This window comes from Panthera uncia (genome assembly GCF_023721935.1).
Source record: "Panthera uncia isolate 11264 chromosome D3 unlocalized genomic scaffold, Puncia_PCG_1.0 HiC_scaffold_8, whole genome shotgun sequence".
NCBI lineage: Eukaryota > Metazoa > Chordata > Mammalia > Carnivora > Felidae > Panthera > Panthera uncia.
In genome coordinates this window covers 50,395,210-50,413,234 of record NW_026057586.1, presented here as the reverse complement: position 1 = coordinate 50,413,234, position 18,025 = coordinate 50,395,210, and the positions used below count along the sequence as shown (strand labels likewise).

Below are 18,025 nucleotides of genomic sequence, written 5' to 3'. Positions count from 1 at the left end.
TTTTATTTTATTTTATTTTATTTTATTTTATTTTATTTTATTTTATTTTATTTATTTTTTTAAATGTTTATTTTGAGAGAGAGAGAGCACGACAGAGCATGAGCAGGGGAGGAGCAGAGAGAGAGGCAGACACAGAATCCGAAGCAGACTCCAGGCTGAGAGCTGTCAGCACAGAGCCTGACCCAGGGCTCGAACTCACAGCATGAGATCATGACCTAGACAGAAGTTGGACACTCAACCAACTGAGCCACCCAGGCGTTCCAGTCAGTACCAATTTTAAATGTCTTGTTCATTGTCACCATAAACCGAAATCCCAATATTTCCAATTCCAAGCTACACTCACTGTGTACCTTTGTGCAAATGGCTTAACATCTCTGAGCTTTAGTATCTTCCTTAGCAAATAAGAATAGCAATAGGATTTACCTCTTAAGGTTTTGTATTGAGATAAACAAGCAAGGCACATAGTGTGCCTCGATTTCCTTCCACTTCCTTCTGAGAGCACAACAAAAACCAGTTACCAAATCACATGTCCCAAGTTTTGGTAGTGTAATGTTGCCATGGAGGAAGATCTCTGGGGAGAAATGCCCTGCCCATTCCTTCTGTTTCCCCCTAAAATGTCCTACCTGCTGACTATTCCTGTAGTTTACAGATTTTCAAAGTCCTATATAAACTTGGTGTGGGGGTCAAATCACTTTAAGCCACCCTGGAGTTTCTCACTTTCAGTTAATTTCAGATGCTCTCTGAATATTAATATTATATTAATATATTAATATAATATTAATTATTAATCAGTAATACTTGTATCAGTATATTAATATTATATTAAATCATATATTGATAATCTCTTAATATTAATATTATATTAATATAATATATAATTATATATAATATATAATTAATATTATATTGATATAATAATATTCAATATTAATAAGGAGGGGCTGTGAAGGGGTTTGTGATGACCCTAGGTCACCTGAGGATGGGTAGTGCTCCGTACTAGGAGACTGGGGGCACCAACCCCATATTTGCTAAGTCATCATTTGCCTAAAGTATCCTTTATCCTCAGTTTAAATTTAGGGGGGCACCTGCGTGGCTCAGTCAGTTGGGCGTCTGACTTCAGCTCAGGTCATGATCCTACGGTTCATAAGTTCGAGCCCGGCATCAGGCTCTGTGCTGACAGCTCAGAGCCTGGATCCTGCTTCGGATTCTGTGTCTCCCTCTCTCTCTGCCCCTCCCCCATTCACACTCTGTCTCTCTCAAAAATGAATACACGTTACAAAAATTTTTTCTTTAAAAATAAAAAAATCATAAAGTAATTTTAGGGAGGGGGACTCAGAGTTAAATAGGTTTTCCTTTTTTTTAATTAAGTTTTTGAGGCTTCAAACCTTAAGAGTATAATTTAATGAATGTTTATATAGTAAGAAGGTTTTTAAGAAAAAAATCCTACTAGTTCTTGGGATTCCTGAGGGCAAACTGAAACTGACATCTGTTTACTTGACCCACCCCTAACTAAAGCATTCTTTTCTTAGTATTACACCCTTGACTTGTGGGGAGGCCAGAGAAAGGGACAAAAACAGAAAGTCACTGGGTCCCAGAGGCACAGTGCCGACAGCTGATTTTCTCTGGGGTCATTCATAACTGCGCTGGGTTAACACGCTCATGGACATCATGAGCCTCAGTTTCCTTAGCTGTAAAGGGAAAGTAATGGTTTTTGCAGATGTTGGAAGGATTACTACACATGATAATGTGTTTTATAAAGAGCCTGTAAATGATAACTAGTGTCATTATTCCCAGGGGCCAGCTCACAAGCCCATCACAGAAGAATCCAGCTCCAGAGGCTTTCACATTATCCTTATAAGGAGCTATTTTTGACTTCCTCAAATCTTTTGCTTGCTGTCCAAAGGGAGGAGGGTTTGCAGCTGCTAGTCAAGTGATCTCCTTTCCTTGCTAGGGACCCTGTGCCACAAGGGGTATAGGTGTGGCCGTAACATCAACCAATCTGGTGACAGGTTCACATATAACTTTGGCGTCAGCCTGTCACACAGACCTGCTCCAGTGGCTCAATGGACACCCAGAGGCCACTGTACTCAGAAATAAAGAAATCCAGCAGCTATCTGCAGTTGGTGGCCTCCAACTTTACATGTTTATAGGTATAGGTGTAGGGAGGAAATATTAAAACTTTTATTTTTAAGTTTTAATTTAAAAACTGATCCCCTATCTCTATCAAAAGTACATAAACATTTTTTAAAAAGGGGGCGCCTGGGTGGCTCAGTCGGTTGAGCGTCCGACTTTGGCTCAGGTCATGATCTCATGGTTTGTGGGTTTGAGCCCCATGTTGGGTTCTGTGCTGATAGCTCAGAGCCTGGAGCCTGCCTCGGATTTTGTGTCTCCCTCTCTCTCGCAACCTCCCCGCCCTGTGCCCAGCTCTCACTGTTTCTATCAATAGTAAGTAAACATTTAAAAAAATAATAATTTAAAAAATTGATGGCGGGGAAGGAGAAGTAGGTGGCGGGGTAGGAGAAGTAGGGAGTTGTTTAATGGATACAGAGTTTCAATTCTGCAAGATGGAAAGAATTCTGGAGCTTGATTGCACAGAATTGTGAAGGTATTCAGCACTATTTACCATACACATAAAAATAATTAAGATGGTAAATTTTATGTTATGTGTATTTTACCACATTTATAAATTTTTAAAAATAAAATTTTAAAGTAATTTACTCTCAATGTTAAAATTTAGAATACTTTCCAAATTATTTTGTTACAGTTTTGATTTCCTCTTTGATTTAAGGGTAATGTTGAAAATAATTTTAAAAAATAATTGAATTGTTTTGAATGTTTTGTTCATTGTTAATGTTATTAAACTGTGAGCCATGCAGTGTTCATAACTTAGAAACATATTAAGCTTAATTCTGTAACATATGAACAATTTTTAACATCTTCTCTGGATATTTGGATATATAGTTGACCTTTAAAAACATGGGTTTGAATTGCATGGGTCTACTTACAGGTGGATTTTTTTCAATAAATACAGGACGGTAGTATAAATGTATTGTCTTTTCCTTATGATATTCTTAATATTTTCTTTTCTCTAGCTTTATTGTAGGAGTACAGTACACAATGCATACAACACACAAAATATGAGTTAATCGATTATTTATACAATTGGTAAGGCTTCTGGTCAACAGTAGGCTATTAAAAATTGTTTTGGGGGCGTCAACAGTTACATGCAGATTTTCGATTGGAGGTCAGCACCCCTTACTCCCACATTGTTCAAAGGTCAACTGTAATGTGTATTTCCCATTGGTAAGATACATAGTTTGAACTGTAACTATTAAGCGAAGGCATTTGAATAAAGAAACTTATTAGGCTGATGTACTATTTTATATACACTGGTGCTTTCTTGTGGTGCTTATGTCAGACCACTGCATGTCACCAACTGCTCGAGAGGACCATGGGGAAGTGGGTCCTCCACATTCCAGGAGCATCCACACTGGTTCCCTCTCTCTTTGTTCCCTTGGAGCCGATTGCAATGAATTGCCATTTAGAGGGCTCAGGTGAATGATGGTTTTATTATTTAGTTTTAACTAAGCTAGCCCTCACCAAATGGGGAAGAAGCTTCAAAAGATTCTTGATAAAAACCAAACAATACCCATGAGATTAAAAAATATGAATAATTTAAGCTCAGGTAGACAAGAAGCAAGCCGCAGAGCTGAAACGTCTTCATTATAAGCTCTTTGTTGGTCACATGACAAAGTAAAACTATGATCTAATCAGACCTGGCCATCAACTAAAAAGTTTCAAAATATTTTCCAGATTATTTGAAATATGGATTTAACATCCACCCTAGCTAGTGATGAACCTCATCCTACATCTATTTTTTGCCTTGAGATATTAATGGTAGCAATTCGTGTGTCTAATTTACAAATAAACTAATATGCATAAATTTAGGAGTGAACACTAAGAATAGTATTAGTAATAGGGATGGGGGCTCAAAAACCTTTGGAGACCACAGATCTAGCCAAAAACTCCATGAACACTTTTGACTACATATCCAGAGTCAGAATGGACTAAAGATAAAGTATTTTTAAGAAAGTAGCACTTCCCCAACAGAGATGAATCCCTCAAATTCCTGGATTTGGAGTCCTTCAAAGGCCCACTCTGCCTTTGAAGTTTTCATCCACTAAGAGCTGCTCTCCAGAAAATCTACTGTTAGGGAAAATAAATAAGTCATCAACTGCACTAACAGATGCAGTATTTATGGTCTAGCTATATTTAAGATCAGGTGTTGTTCCCAATTACTGTACCTGCTTTTCTTCTTTGCATTTCTTCAGGGTTTTCATTAGATTGGTATGTTCCTCCTCTCTTCTTTCCATCATGATTTTCATCTGCTTCATACCAATCAAAGCCTTCTTCACTTCTTCGTCTCCATCTATGTCTCCAGCCTCAGGAAAACCTAAAAGAAGCATTGCAGTTTTTTCCCTTTGAGATCTGATCAAATTGCAGTGTATCAGAATACAATAAGTTCACCAGTTTTCATTATGTCCCTTAAATAGAGACTTAGCTGTTCTTTTGCAGCATCAAATTCTGGAAGCAGATCACAATGGATTGGCTGTTAGCTGCCCCATGGACACAGCTGCCATGTAGATGATACCTTCTATTCCTCGTGTCTGAGCTCCTAGACAAGTCAGAGTTCATTTAACCTCATTCTTGTCCTTTCACTCAGGGCCTGTTTCCAGTTATCCAGTTTTTTTTCTTTCACTTAAAACTCAAGTGTGTTTATATTAGAAAAAAATTCAGATTTTCTTCACAGACAATTTATATTAAATGCCAAATGGGAACCTCAAACACAGCGAACAATTGCCCTTTCTTTCAGCTTCAATTGCCTTCCCAGGAGGCATTAAAACTAGAAAGTATCTCATATAATACAAGATTCTTTAATAACCTGCTGGACATCTCTTATATACCCTTTTAAAAATTGTATTTACTTTTTTATTTTAGAGAGAAGGAGAGAGAGCATGCAAGCACGAGAGAGGAGCAGAGGGAGACAGGGAGAGACAGAATACCTTTTTTTTTTTTTTTTTTTAGTTTATTTATTTAATTTGAGAGAGAAAGAGCACAAGTAGGGAAAGGGCAGAGAGAGGATCTCAAGCAGGCTCTGTGCTGTCAGCATAGAGCCCGATGCAGGCCTCAATCTCACAAACTCATGAGATCATGACCTAAGCCAAAATCAAGACACTTAACTGACTGAACCAGCCAGGTGCCCAGGCACAGAGAGAGAGAGAGAGAGAGAGAGAGAGAAAGAAAGAGAGAGAATTCTAAACAGGCTCCGCACTCAGCATGGAGCCCGATGCAAGGTTCAGTCCCACAACCCTGGTGTCATGACCTGAGATGAAATCAAGAGTCTGACACTCAATCGACTGAGCCACCCAGACACCTCTTTTCTACATCTTTAATAAGCTTTTGGTGGGTATAAAATTCATTGTCATTCTCTCTTTGCAGTAGTCAGTGTGGCTTCCAAAGGAACTTATTTTTGTTTCTGAGTTTAATCATAGACCTTCCTAAAGCAGCATTTTAACTAATTTATTTTTCTAAGTATTCAGTACCCAAAGCATATATCGTCAAGCAAAGGTCACAAGTTCATGAACATAGACTAACCAGATTCAATGTCACTATAACCCATTCTTTCACTATTTCAGGAATAACTGCACAGATAACTTTAATTGTTTAAATTTTTCAAATGCTAGAAAAGAATTTCACTGTTCGTTAAAACCGTGCTGAGAGGATACCAAACATCTGGATGATACCAAGAAATGCAGCCCGAAAGTTGGCAAGTTTTATCTGTGTGATAGCAAACATCTGGATATGTGAACGTTCTCAGATACTCGGCTGGAATTCTCTACTTTTATTCCAGATGTTTGGCATCATGTCTACTTGGTTTAAGTGCTGAGAGAACATCCTACCGTGAAACTGGAGGGCCGTAATGAATACGGTTATCTCTCAACCGTAAATCACTTGTATATGCCAGCAACACATGCAAACATGCAAACAGGACACAGAGCAGATAAAGAAACCAAATGTACCCTTCAGGTTTCCATGGATACCGGCTTTGTCCTTCCAAGTAGGTGCGCAGTGACGTCCTTCCAACCATAGCAGATACACAATAAACACCAAGAGTGATGGCTTCATGTTCCTGCTGTTACTGCAAAGGAAAAATAAACCTGTACCAAATGCCTTCCATTAGGTTAGTTTTTGCCAGCATCAATTGAAAACACATGGCGATCTCAAGCAGTTTTCTGTCAATTTTTCTTTATGATTTTAGACAAGTTATGCTAATATGCCTGAGACATAAGGAGACCTGAAATATAAATTAAAAAAAAAAAAAAAAGACAACCCAAGTCCCTATTTTGTTTACATTCTTTATGACAGTTAAATAAGGTCATCATTTGAAGTATTTGAACTTCAAGACATCGAATAGTATGGATCACAGCCCCATAGAATCCATACTTCATTGTATGTTCTTGTCAACAGAAACAGCCTGAAATACAGAATTAGTTAAAATATGTCAGAAGGATATTTTTTTCCTCCAAAATTCTGAGTGCTCAAGTAAGTTTTTACCCTGGGTAGTTTATGACTTATTCTTTCACGAAAGCAAAAATAACCTCACAGATTTTTCTTATATGTCTTATGAAACCCATCAAGATACATGAATAATGTACAATTATTTTTTTTCTTTTCAGATAATGAATGTTCTTTTAAATTTAATTTGATATACTTTTGTTATAAACATTCCAGATACAAATAAGTTAGATTATCTTAACTCTTCCCAAAGAGATATTTACCTGCTTTATGTATATTTGTTATTTTGGGAAGAAATAATTTCATTATTTAATCAACATCTGGATTGTCTTTTTAATAAAATAACACTGGTACTAGTAGTTACAAAACTATCCCATTTTACATATCTACACCTATCCTATGAACTAACTCTTCTTTCTATTAAGACTTTATTTTACCAAATGAAACTTTTTAATATATATTTACCACTAACTTTGCAGTATTTCTCCAGTGAGGTTACCACCCGCTTCTTAAAGGGCCTTCAATTTTCTCTGATTTAACTTTCATCTCTGTCAGGGGTTTAGCCTGGTTCTTTTAATTTGATGACACAGTTCATAATCCTATTAGCCTAATATTTTGAGATTAAGAGTATGGTTTAAAATTTGGTAGGTTTTAGAAAGAAACACTAGAGGGCGGGCTGTGCACATGATCAGGAACAATGACCTTGAGTAACGTTATTATACACAAATATTTTGTAATTGAAGTATAGTTGACATACAATATTTTATTAGTTTCAGATGTACATCATAGTGATTTGACATTCATATACATTATGAAATATCGCCATGATAAGTCTAGTTACTATCTGTCATCATACAAAGTAATTGTAATATTATTGACTATGTTACCTATGCTATAATAAATGTAAATGTATATAATGCTGCAATAAACATAGGGGTACATATATCTTTTTGAATTAGTGTTTTAATTTTCTTCAGATAAATACCCAGAAGTGTAATTACTGGATCATAGGGTAGTTCTATTTTTAATTTTTTGAAGAACTTTCATACTGTTTTCTACAGTGGCTGAACCGGTTTACATTCCCACCAATAGTGCATGAGGATTCCCTTTTCTCTGCATCCTCACCAACACTTGTTATTTCTTGTTTTTTAGATACTAGCCATTCTGATGGGTGTGAGGTGATACCTCACTGTGGTTTTGATTTGCATTTCCCTGATGATTAGTGATGTTGAACATCTTTTCATGTGTCTGTTGACCATCTGCATGTCTTCTTTGGAAAAATGTTTACTTTCTGCCCATTAAAAAAAATGTTTATTTATTTATTTTGAGAGAGAGAGAGAGAGTGCACATGAGTAGGGTAGGGGCAAAAAGAGAGGGAGAGAGAGAATCTCAAGGAGGCTCTGCATTGTCAGCACAGAGCCCTGACACAGGGCTTAAACCCACGAACCGTGAGATCATGACCTGAGTCAAAATCAAGAGTCAAATGCTTAACTGACTGAGCCACTCAGGCACCCCTCTCTGTCCATTTTTTAATTAGACTGTTTGTGGGTTTTGTTTTGTTTTTGTTTTTTGTCTTGTTTGGTGTTGAGTTGTAGGAGTGCTTTGCATAGTTTGGATATTAACTCCTTATTGAATATATCATTACAAATATCTTTTCCCATTCAGTGGGTTGCCTTTTAGTTTTGTTGATCGTTTCCTTCATTGTGCAAAAGCTTTTTGGTTTGGTATAGTTCTACATGTTTATTTTTGCTTGTTGCCCTTTGCCTGAGGAGACAGATCCAAAACAATATTGCTAAGACCAATGTCCAAGAGTTTACTACCTATATTTTCTTTTAGGAGTTTTATTGTTTCAGGTCTTAGATTTAGGTCTTTAGTCCATTTTGAGTTATTTTGTATATGGTGGAAGGAAGTGGTCCAGTTTTACTCTTTTGCATATAGCTGTCTAGTTTTTCCAACACCATTTGTTGAAGAGACTGTTTTTTCTCCATTGCCTATTCTTGCCTTTTTGGTTGTAAATTAGTTGATTATATACATGTGAGTTTATTTCTCACATGAAATATGTGTCTGTTTTTGTGCCAGTACCATACTATTTTTATTACTTTAGCTTCATAGTATAGTTTGATATTAAGGAGTGTGATACTTCCAGCTTTGTTCTTCTTTCTCAAGATTGCTTTGGTTCTTTAGGGTCTTTGTGATTCCATTCAGGATCATTTGTGGTATTATTTATTCTAGTTCTGTGAAAGATGCTATTGGTATTTTGGTAGGAAGCACATTGAAACTGTAGATTGCTTTGAGTAGTATGGACATTTTAACAATATTAATTCTTCCAACCCATGAGCATGGTATAGCTTTCCATTTATTTGTGTCAATTGCACTTTCTTTCATCAATGTCTTATAATTTTCAGAGTATAGGTCTTTCATCTCCTTGCTTAAATTTATTCCTTTGTATTTGGTTCTTTTTGAACCAAATTGTAAATTTGATTTACAATCAAATAAGATTGTAAATAAGATTTTTTTAAGTTTCATTTTCTGCTATTTCATTATTAATATATAGAAATGCAACAGATTGTTGTATATTGATTTTGTATCCTGTAACCATACAGAATTCATTTATTAGTTCTGGTAGTTTTTGGTGGAGTCTTTAGGATTTTCTAGTATCATATGTTATCTTCAAATAGTGACAGTTTTATTTCTTCCTTACTAATTTGTATGACTTTTATTTCTTTTTCTTGTCTGATTGCTATGGCCAGGACTTCCAGAGTTATGTTCAATAAAAGTGGTAAAAGTGGGCATCCTTGTCTTTTTCTGATCTTAGAGGAAAAACTTTCAGCTTTTCACCATTGAGTATGATGTTAGCTGTGGGTTTGTCATATATGGCCTTTATTATGTTAAGGTATGTTCCCTCTGTACCCACTTTGTTGAGAGTTTTCATCATAAATGGATGTTAAATTTTGCCCAGTGCTTTTCTGCATATATTAAGATGATTATATGAGTTTTATCCTTAATTTTGTTAATGTGGTATAATTTGCAGATATTGAACCATCCTTGCGTGCCTGGAATAAATCCTACTTGATTGTGATATGTGATCCTTTTAATGTTTTTTTTTATTTTTAATTTATGATTGAAGTTTAGTTGACATACAGTGCTATATTAGTTTCATGTGCACAACATAGTGATTTAACAGTTCTGAACATTACTCACTGTTCCTCACGATCAGTGTAGTCACCATCTGTCCCCATATAACATTATTACAATAGTATTGACTATAATTCCCTATGCTGTACTTTTCATCACCGTGACTTATTTATTTTATAACTGGAAATTTGTACCTCTTAATCCCATTCACCTATTCCTCCCATCCCCCCAGCCACCTCCCCTCTGGCAACCACCAGTTTGTTCTCTGCATTTAAGAATCTGGTTTTTTGTTTGATCATTTGTTTTGTTTTTCAGATTCCACATGTAAGTGAAATTATATGCATTTGTCTTTCTCTGTCTGACTTATTTCATTTAGCATAATACCTTCTAGATTCATTCATGTTGTCACAATTGGTAAGATTTAATTCTTTTTTATGGCAGAATAATACCTGTTTTTTTAAGTGTTTATTTTTATGTATTTATTTTTGAGAGAGAGGCAGAGAGAGAAATAGAGAATCTTAAGCAGGCTCTGCACTGTCAGCACAGAGCCCAATGTGGGTCTTGAACTCATGAACCATGAGATCATGACCTGAGCCTAAATCAAGAGTTCAATGCTTAACCAGCTGAGCCACCCAAGTGCCCCTGTAGCAGTTTCTTATAATCTTTTGTATTTCTGTGGTGTTGATTATAACCTCTTCTCTTTCATTTCTGATTTTATTTATTTGGGTCCTCTCTCTCTCTCTCTCTCTCTCTCTCTCTTTTTTCTTGATGAGTCTGGCTAAAGGTTTATCAATTTTGTTTATCTTTCCAAAGAACTAACTTTTAGTCTCATTATTATTTTCTATTATTTATTGTTCTGTTTCATTTATTGATGCTGAGGGGGCACTGGTGGGTGGGGCTGGTCCTTGATGTGGTTGGTTGTAAAGCCCAGCCCTGACTATTGCAGGTGCATTGGTAGGCAGGGCTGCCCCCTTCCAGGGGTGGGAGTTGCTTTGGTGGGGAGGATGTTCTCTGGGTGTGGCAGGGTGGAAGTATCTTTGGAGAGGGACTCTGGTCCTGGCTGAGCTATCCATGGTGTGTGGTAGGGTGGGAGTCACTTTGGAGGAGTGCCTGCCAGAGTAGGTGGATTGGGCAGAGCAGGTCCACCTGGGTAGGGTGAATGGTGGTAGCAAGGTAGATGGGAAGTATCAGAAATGTCACTCATCAAGGTAGATGCTAGTTAAAAGGAGATTAAGGAAAATGGGGCCTGTCAGCAGTCCTATCCCTAGAGAAGATTCTTACAACTTCCTGCTCCTTTGGCACATTCCCTAAAACTAGTCAATAAATCTCCTTCATACATGGCCTGGGAGTTTTTCAAACTCCTGCCTGTGTGTTGGGTCTCAGAGTGAGTGAATTTGTGCATGAGCCTTTTTTTTTTCAATATATGAAATTTATTGTCAAATTGGTTTCCATACAACACCCAGTGGCATGAGCCTTTTGAGAGTAGAGTCTCAGCTCTCCTGGAGTTAAGCCCTGTTGATTTTCAAAGCTAGGTGTTATGGAGGCTTGTCTTCCCTTGGAGGGACCCAGGGCTGGGGTGCCTGATGTCAGGCTTGAATTCCTTGCTTTTCAGGAAGGACCTCCACATTCATGACATTTCTCCCATGTGTTTCACTGTACCAGGGCTGTAGTTCCCGACTAGACCACATCTCTGTCCTTCCTACCTGTCTCAATGTGGCTTTTTGTTTATATCTTCAGGTGTGGAAAGGCTGTTCTACTGGCCTGCAGGTTGTTTTCAGAGAGTTGTTCTATATGTAGTTGTAGTTTTGGTGTGTCTGTGGGAGGTAGTGAGCTTAGGATCTTCCTGCTCTGCCACCTTGATCTTCTCTTCTCTACACAATTTTGTTTTGATAGGACCCGTTACAACCTTAAGCATTTTTTTTTAATTTGAAATTTATGATACATATATTCCTATATAGGCCAAACAAATTTCTTTGGAAATATAAGCCACAATACAAAATAGAGTAAATAAACTCTTAGATAAAACATTTTGAAGATTATTTATATAGCTGGCATTTTTTTGAATATATGCAAACACATTCTAAGTAGATAAAGTATAAAAACCCAGCATATAAATAATGCAATAGATGAGTATTTCAGGCCCACTATAATTTAATAATTGATTAGCTGAACTGAAAATCCAGCTAATGATTTGTTTAAAAACAATTTAGAGAACTCTTAGTCACCATAGCCAGTTGTAGCCTGGGTCTCTCTGGCTACTGACATCTCAGAATCATCATGGTCCCCTTTAAAATTTGGAGGAATTAGCCGGTCAATACTTATTATGTGCTTAGTACTTTCTAAGTGGGTCACACTGACTGCTCTGAACTAGCCCACCTGCCTTTTGAGGGCCCTTAGTCTCCGTATTTGAGCAAACTGCTGTTTAGACTTTATCTGTGCTCCACTTGGGCACCGGGATGGGCAATTACAGGACACACTCAAAGTCCAGCCCACACCCCATTTCAGCTGTCTTGATTACCCACTAATTATCTGTTTTAGTTGGAAACCTCTTAGCTCTATTGGCAAACAGATCATCTCAAAGCAAAACTTGAACTATTAGTATTTTAAGTAGCTTAATGTCACTGTTGAGCAATTATAGTCCACACCTGAAAACAGATGTGTCCTATCCTGAGAGGTGACTAGTCGGCCCATGGAAGAAGCAGGGCTTTGGGTATTTTTCTTAGGAAGAGAAGAGCACAGTTCTGGAAAAGTTAGTCATAGTAAATTAATCAGCGCTACTTCAACCCTGAGAACTCTTGCTCATTAGTTTGCTGTTGTCTAAGTTAGGGACCATTTGAAGTCATGGCTGACATCTCCGTACTTTTTCAACAAGCCCACATTTTTTTGAAAAAGGAACCTGTTGTTTAGCAATACCAGTGCTTTATCCTGTAGTGGCAGATTGTTTTCTGTAATCCATGTTCCTCCTTTAAGTGTAATTTCTGAAAACCTAAGTTTATTACTAACTAGTACTAACTACTTTTTAAATATCCTGAAGCTTCCAAAAAGTTTCTTCCTCTAATTATTTCATCTGTTTTTACAGCTGCCATTTTGTTCTTAAGATTAAGCAATATTTCATACAAACCCCATTATTTTCATAATTATGACATCATTATGTTTAAGATTTAAGTGGATTATAAAATATTCCAAATAGCTATTTGGTAACCAAGGAGACCTAGAAGCAAGGTCATCTTAGGTAAGAAAGACAGAAAGAAGGTATGTGGAGTATCAACCGAGAAATAGGCTGAGGAGTCAGACAGATGGACTTCAAAATGTCAGGCTACATTGCTAAGGTCAGACTTGGACAGCATGTCTTATATATGTGACCATAATGGACTTGTTACTAAGTCACCCCTGATTAGATTCACCCATTCTGCCACTGGCATAGCCAGACAACCTCAGCCCTTCCTATTGGGATACTTACTTGGCAGAGAGCAGATGAGGAAGCCTGTGCCATTTGTGCTGTTTCCTATGTGCAGCCCAACTCCAAGATACAAAGTCAACAGTCCCCTGCAGTTTTGCACACTGGGAGCCTTGCATGTGTCCTGTACACAGCTGGAGTTGCTGACTTGCACCAGTAAGGTCAGAAAGGGAAGGAAAGTGAGTGAATCTCTAATGCGTTCTCACAACTGATGAGATATGGGCTAGTGGATTTTCCATGATTCAAACAACCTACTCTTCTTTGGAAGGGTGAGAGGCAGGAGTGTTATCCTGGTAGAAGTAATCCTCCACAGTAACAAGAGGACATTCTACACACACACACACACACACACACACACACACACACACACACCCCCACCAAGGAGGGACTGTATAAAAGAAGTAAAATGAAAAAGTTCAAAAATTTAAAATCCAAATTATTGATGTAGATTATAATAGTAATTAATTTCAGTAGATTTATTTCCTTCCTTCCCTTCCTTCCTTCCTTCCTCCTTTCCCTCCTTCCTTCCTTCTTTCGTTCCTTGTTTCTGTTCTTTCTTCTTTCTTTGTCTTCGTTAATTTAGCTATTTATTTAACAAATTTAAAGGACATGATTCATATTACAAAGCTAAATTTTAGAAATAGAATAGAAATTCTCTTTTACAAATTGCTCCCTTTGTAGGCAAAGGTTGGCTAACTCACTGATAGAAAGAACCAGTGGTATAGTATAAAGATCACTGATTTAAGAGGTCAGTTTTCATCAAAATCTGTGCCACTCTGTGCAATCCAGACCTCTGTGTCCTCATCCAAAAATTAGAAATAATTGGAAGAAATAATCCCAACTATTACTCCTCCCAATTCTAAAGTTCTGTGATTATTATTTTCTTATTCTCACCAAGCTTCATCATTGTTTGAGTATAATGAACGAGTTGAATCAATCTGTAAAATAAAACATTACAGCCACCTTATCTTTCTTATGGAGTTGCTGAACATGTCACTTTAGTTAATACAAATGAAAATATTGTGTTGAGCCATAGAGCACATGTAACTAAAAGGTAGACCAATAATTTCTTAAAAAACAATTCAGACTGAACTAAAATTATTATTTTAGGCTCATAAAATATAGGCAGCAAAAGTAGGCACTGAATCCAGACTTCTAAATCTTTCATGAAAAAGATCAAGCTTGAATACAGCATGAAGAAGTATATCCCACTAAACCTCATTATAAAGTCAGAATTTGACTTTTCCCGGGCGGTCCCTAGGCCCCCGGCCGCCGCGCGCCCGGCAGAGATCCTAGAAGAGCCGGCCCTCCATCCCCGGGAACCTCGTAGCCTTTAGGACCCAGAAACGAGGTTGAGAAGGGTCGGGGCGCTAGGTGGAGCCTGACAGTGGGAGGCAGAGCCGTGTGGTGATTAGGTCCCGGGGTCCGGTCCCCTCTGCTGCTCAGCTAACATGTCTGTGCGCTTGGCGTTGTCGGTAGTGCCTCCCTTGGCGGGTGCGTTGTCCTTAGGTGACATGTTGTGCTCAGCACGTAATAATCAGTACGGGGCCTACTCAAAGGTCACCTCATTTGTTAAATGTCCCCTGACCGTGGCGCAGGTCTAGTTTCTCTAACTATATTTTGTAAACTCTATTAGGAAGAGGCACCTTGGTCCAGTGAGAAATTTAAAACTAGAGCCAGACCTGGATTGAGCCCTCGCTCCAAAATCCACTAGCTTATGTGGGTTTCAGCAGGTCACTTCCCTTATCTGACCTTCAGGTTTCCTGTCTATAGCAGGAAAGAGGAGAAACAGAATTTTACATCCCTGCTCTGATACACTCTAGCTGTTTGGGCACAGGCACCTCCGATCCTCTCCATTACAATTTCTCCCCAGAGAAATCTCCATCTCTCAGGGGTGGAAGAGATTTCATTTATTTATTTATTTTTTCAATATATGAAATTTATTGTCAAATTGGTTTCCATACAACACCCAGTGCTCATCCCAAAAGGTGCCCTCCTCAATACCCATCACCCACCCTCCCCTCCCTCCCACCCCCCATCAACCCTCAGTTTGTCCTCAGTTTTTAAGAGTCTCTTATGCTTTGGCTCTATTCCACTCTAACCTCTTTTTTTTTTTTTCCTTCCCCTCCCCCATGGGTTTCTGTTAAGTTTCTCAGGATCCACATAAGAGTGAAACCATATGGTATCTGTCTTTCTCTGTATGGCTTATTTCACTTAGCATCACACTCTCCAGTTCCATCCACGTTGCTACAAAGGGCCATATTTCATTCTTTCTCATTGGGGGTGGAAGAGATTTTAAATTCCTGGTGCATGGCACCTAGGAGGTCACATCACTTGTCTTCCCACATCCTCCTGTCTTACACAGCATACATGCCATTCCAGATGCATAACCAGCAGCCAAAATACTAGAAGACTTGGTGACAGCCAATGGAAGGAGACCAACATCACAGGGAAGAGCAAATAGTAAAAAAAAAAAAAAAAAAAAAAGTTGTGGCCAATATGAAAAATTAACTGGGAGCTAGGTGATCCCAGAGGGAAAAGACAAACTGAGATCATGTAAACGTAGTTTAAAAAGTTTTCAAGGGCTAGGGGCTCCTGGGTGGCTCAGTCGGTTAAGCATCCAAATCTTGGTTTCACTTCAGGTCATGATCTCACTAGTTCGTGAGCTCAAGCCCCACATTGGGCTCTGCGCTGGTAGTGCGGAGCCTGCTTGGGATTCTCTCTTCTCTCTCTGCACCTCCCTGGCTCTCTCTCCCTCAAAATAAATAAACTTTTTAAAAAATGTATTTAAGAGTGCCTGGGTGGTTCGGTCGGTTAAGCATCCAACTTTGGCTCAGGTCATGATCGCACATGGTCAGTGGGTTGGAGCCCCACGTAGGGCTCTGTGCTGACAGCTCAGCTATCCGGAGCCTGCTTCGGATTGTGTGTCTCCCTCTCTCTCTTTCCCTCCCCAGCTTGCACTCTGTCTTTCAAAAATAAAACGTTAAGAAATAATAGTAAATAAATAAATGTATTTAAAATAAAAAAGCCTTCAAGGGCTTTCCATTGCCATCAAGATAACCAGTTTTTAGTTTTTAAAGTAGCTAAAATCTGTTAACCCTTTTCCAGTTTAGCATCTAGCTTCCTGTTGTGCTTAGAAAGACCCTTGCTCACAAGTTGTAAAAGCATAACTTGTAAGAGGCTAAAAAGAAAATCAACTAAGCCAAATGATACATTGAAAATGCGTGTTAGGGCACCTGGGTGGCTCAGTTGGTTAAGCCTCTGACTCTTGATCTTCACTCAGGTCATGATCTCACCAGTTCGTGAGTTTAAGCCCCACATCAGGCTCCCCACTCTCAGTGCAAAGCCTGCTTGGAATTCTCTCTCTCCCTCTCTCTCTCTGCCCCTCCCCTGCTCATGTGTGTGTGCTTTATCTAAATAAATAAATAAATAAATAAATAAATAAATAAATAAATAAATAAAAGAAAATGTGTTTGGGGGGAGAGAGAGAGGAGGAGAGGCAGAGAGGGAGGGAGACAGAATCCCAGGTAGGCTCTGCTCAGTCAGCACAGAGCCCAATACAGAGCTCAAGGTCATGAACCATGAGATCATGACCTGAGCGGAAATCAAGTCGGATGCTTTTCCAACTGAGCCACCCAGGCAGTCCCAGCCTGTATCTTTTATTGTCTGGATTTTAGTAGCACAAAAATATTATTTTGTAATTTTTTAAAAGCTACAATAAAATAAAGTTAAACTTTTTTCAATTTTGAAAAAACACAAAATAAAATAAAGTTGGAATTTATCTGTATAGGCAAGCACCACATAAATTTATTTATTGATGAGGATGCATATAAATACCAAATGCATTCTAAAATTTCCATTACACCTAGCATAGTACTTCCCTTGGATCCAGTGAGCTCAGCCCTTGGAATAGCATATTCAGCAAATATATATTGGGCACCTATCATGTCCCACATGTGGAGGGTAAGACAGGAAGAAAACAGATGCTCTCTGAGGTCTGGGAGCTCATGTTGCATTCCAATGGGAAGAAAGAGGACAGTACACAAATAATCATATATGCAAGAGTATATCAGAGAATGAAAGCTGCTACAAAGGAAATAAAATGGGGGTAATATAAGTAATTTGGAAGGGGAGGGGCTACTTTAGGTAGACAGTCAAGGAGCCTTTTAAACCAGTGCTTCTTAAACTCTACTGTGCAAATGAGCCACATGAGATCACAGAATCTGATTCATTATGTCTAGGTGGGGCCTGGGATTCTGCATTTTAAACAAGCTCCCAGGTGATGCCTGCTAGTCCTGGACCACTCTTTGAGAAACAAGGATCTTAAGTACATGTTTCCCCCATGGCATTCCCATTTTGAAATCCCTTCAGTTATTTCTCATTGTCCACAGACTAAAGTTCAATCAGAGCATGTAACTCCTTGCTCAAAAGTCTCCAGTGAATCCCCATCTTCCTTAGAGCAAAAATCCAAAGGATTTACGATGGCCTACAAGCCTCCTCAAGACCTTCTCCACTCTGAAACTCTCTGATCTCATTCCCCATTACTGTCTTCATTTCCAGTTCAGCTCTAGCTTCCCTGTTCTTATTGATGTTCCTGGAGTATGTCAAACATGATCTTACTAGGGAGCCTTTTCACAGCTGATCCCTGTGCTGAGAATGCTCTTCCTCCAGATAGCCACTCTTTAACTCCCTCAGTTATTTCAACTCTGTGCACAAATTACCTTCTCAAAGTGGCCTATCCAATGACGTGAGGTCTATTCTCCTCTTTAAAATCACAGCCTACCCCCTTCACCTCATTCCTCGTCTCCCTTATTCCTTCTTCTTTTTCTTTTGCCGTAACACTTAGCACCTTCTAAC

At 38.4% G+C, this 18,025-nt stretch overlaps 1 protein-coding gene across 1 annotated transcript in view; it reads right to left on the bottom strand.

The window, feature by feature from the left end:
- CLUL1 (clusterin like 1) overlaps window positions 1-14,601 on the bottom strand; it is a 37,799-nt gene extending 23,198 nt beyond the window's left edge. The window contains exons 1-3 of the mRNA XM_049619681.1: window positions 13,172-14,601; window positions 6,081-6,199; window positions 4,305-4,453 (exon numbers count right to left, since the gene is read on the bottom strand). Coding sequence (XP_049475638.1) covers window positions 4,305-4,453; window positions 6,081-6,199; window positions 13,172-13,287 — 384 coding nt within the window. The 5' untranslated portion in view covers window positions 13,288-14,601. The remainder of the gene's footprint in view (window positions 1-4,304; window positions 4,454-6,080; window positions 6,200-13,171) is intronic.
- Window positions 14,602-18,025: the final 3,424 nt, after the last annotated feature.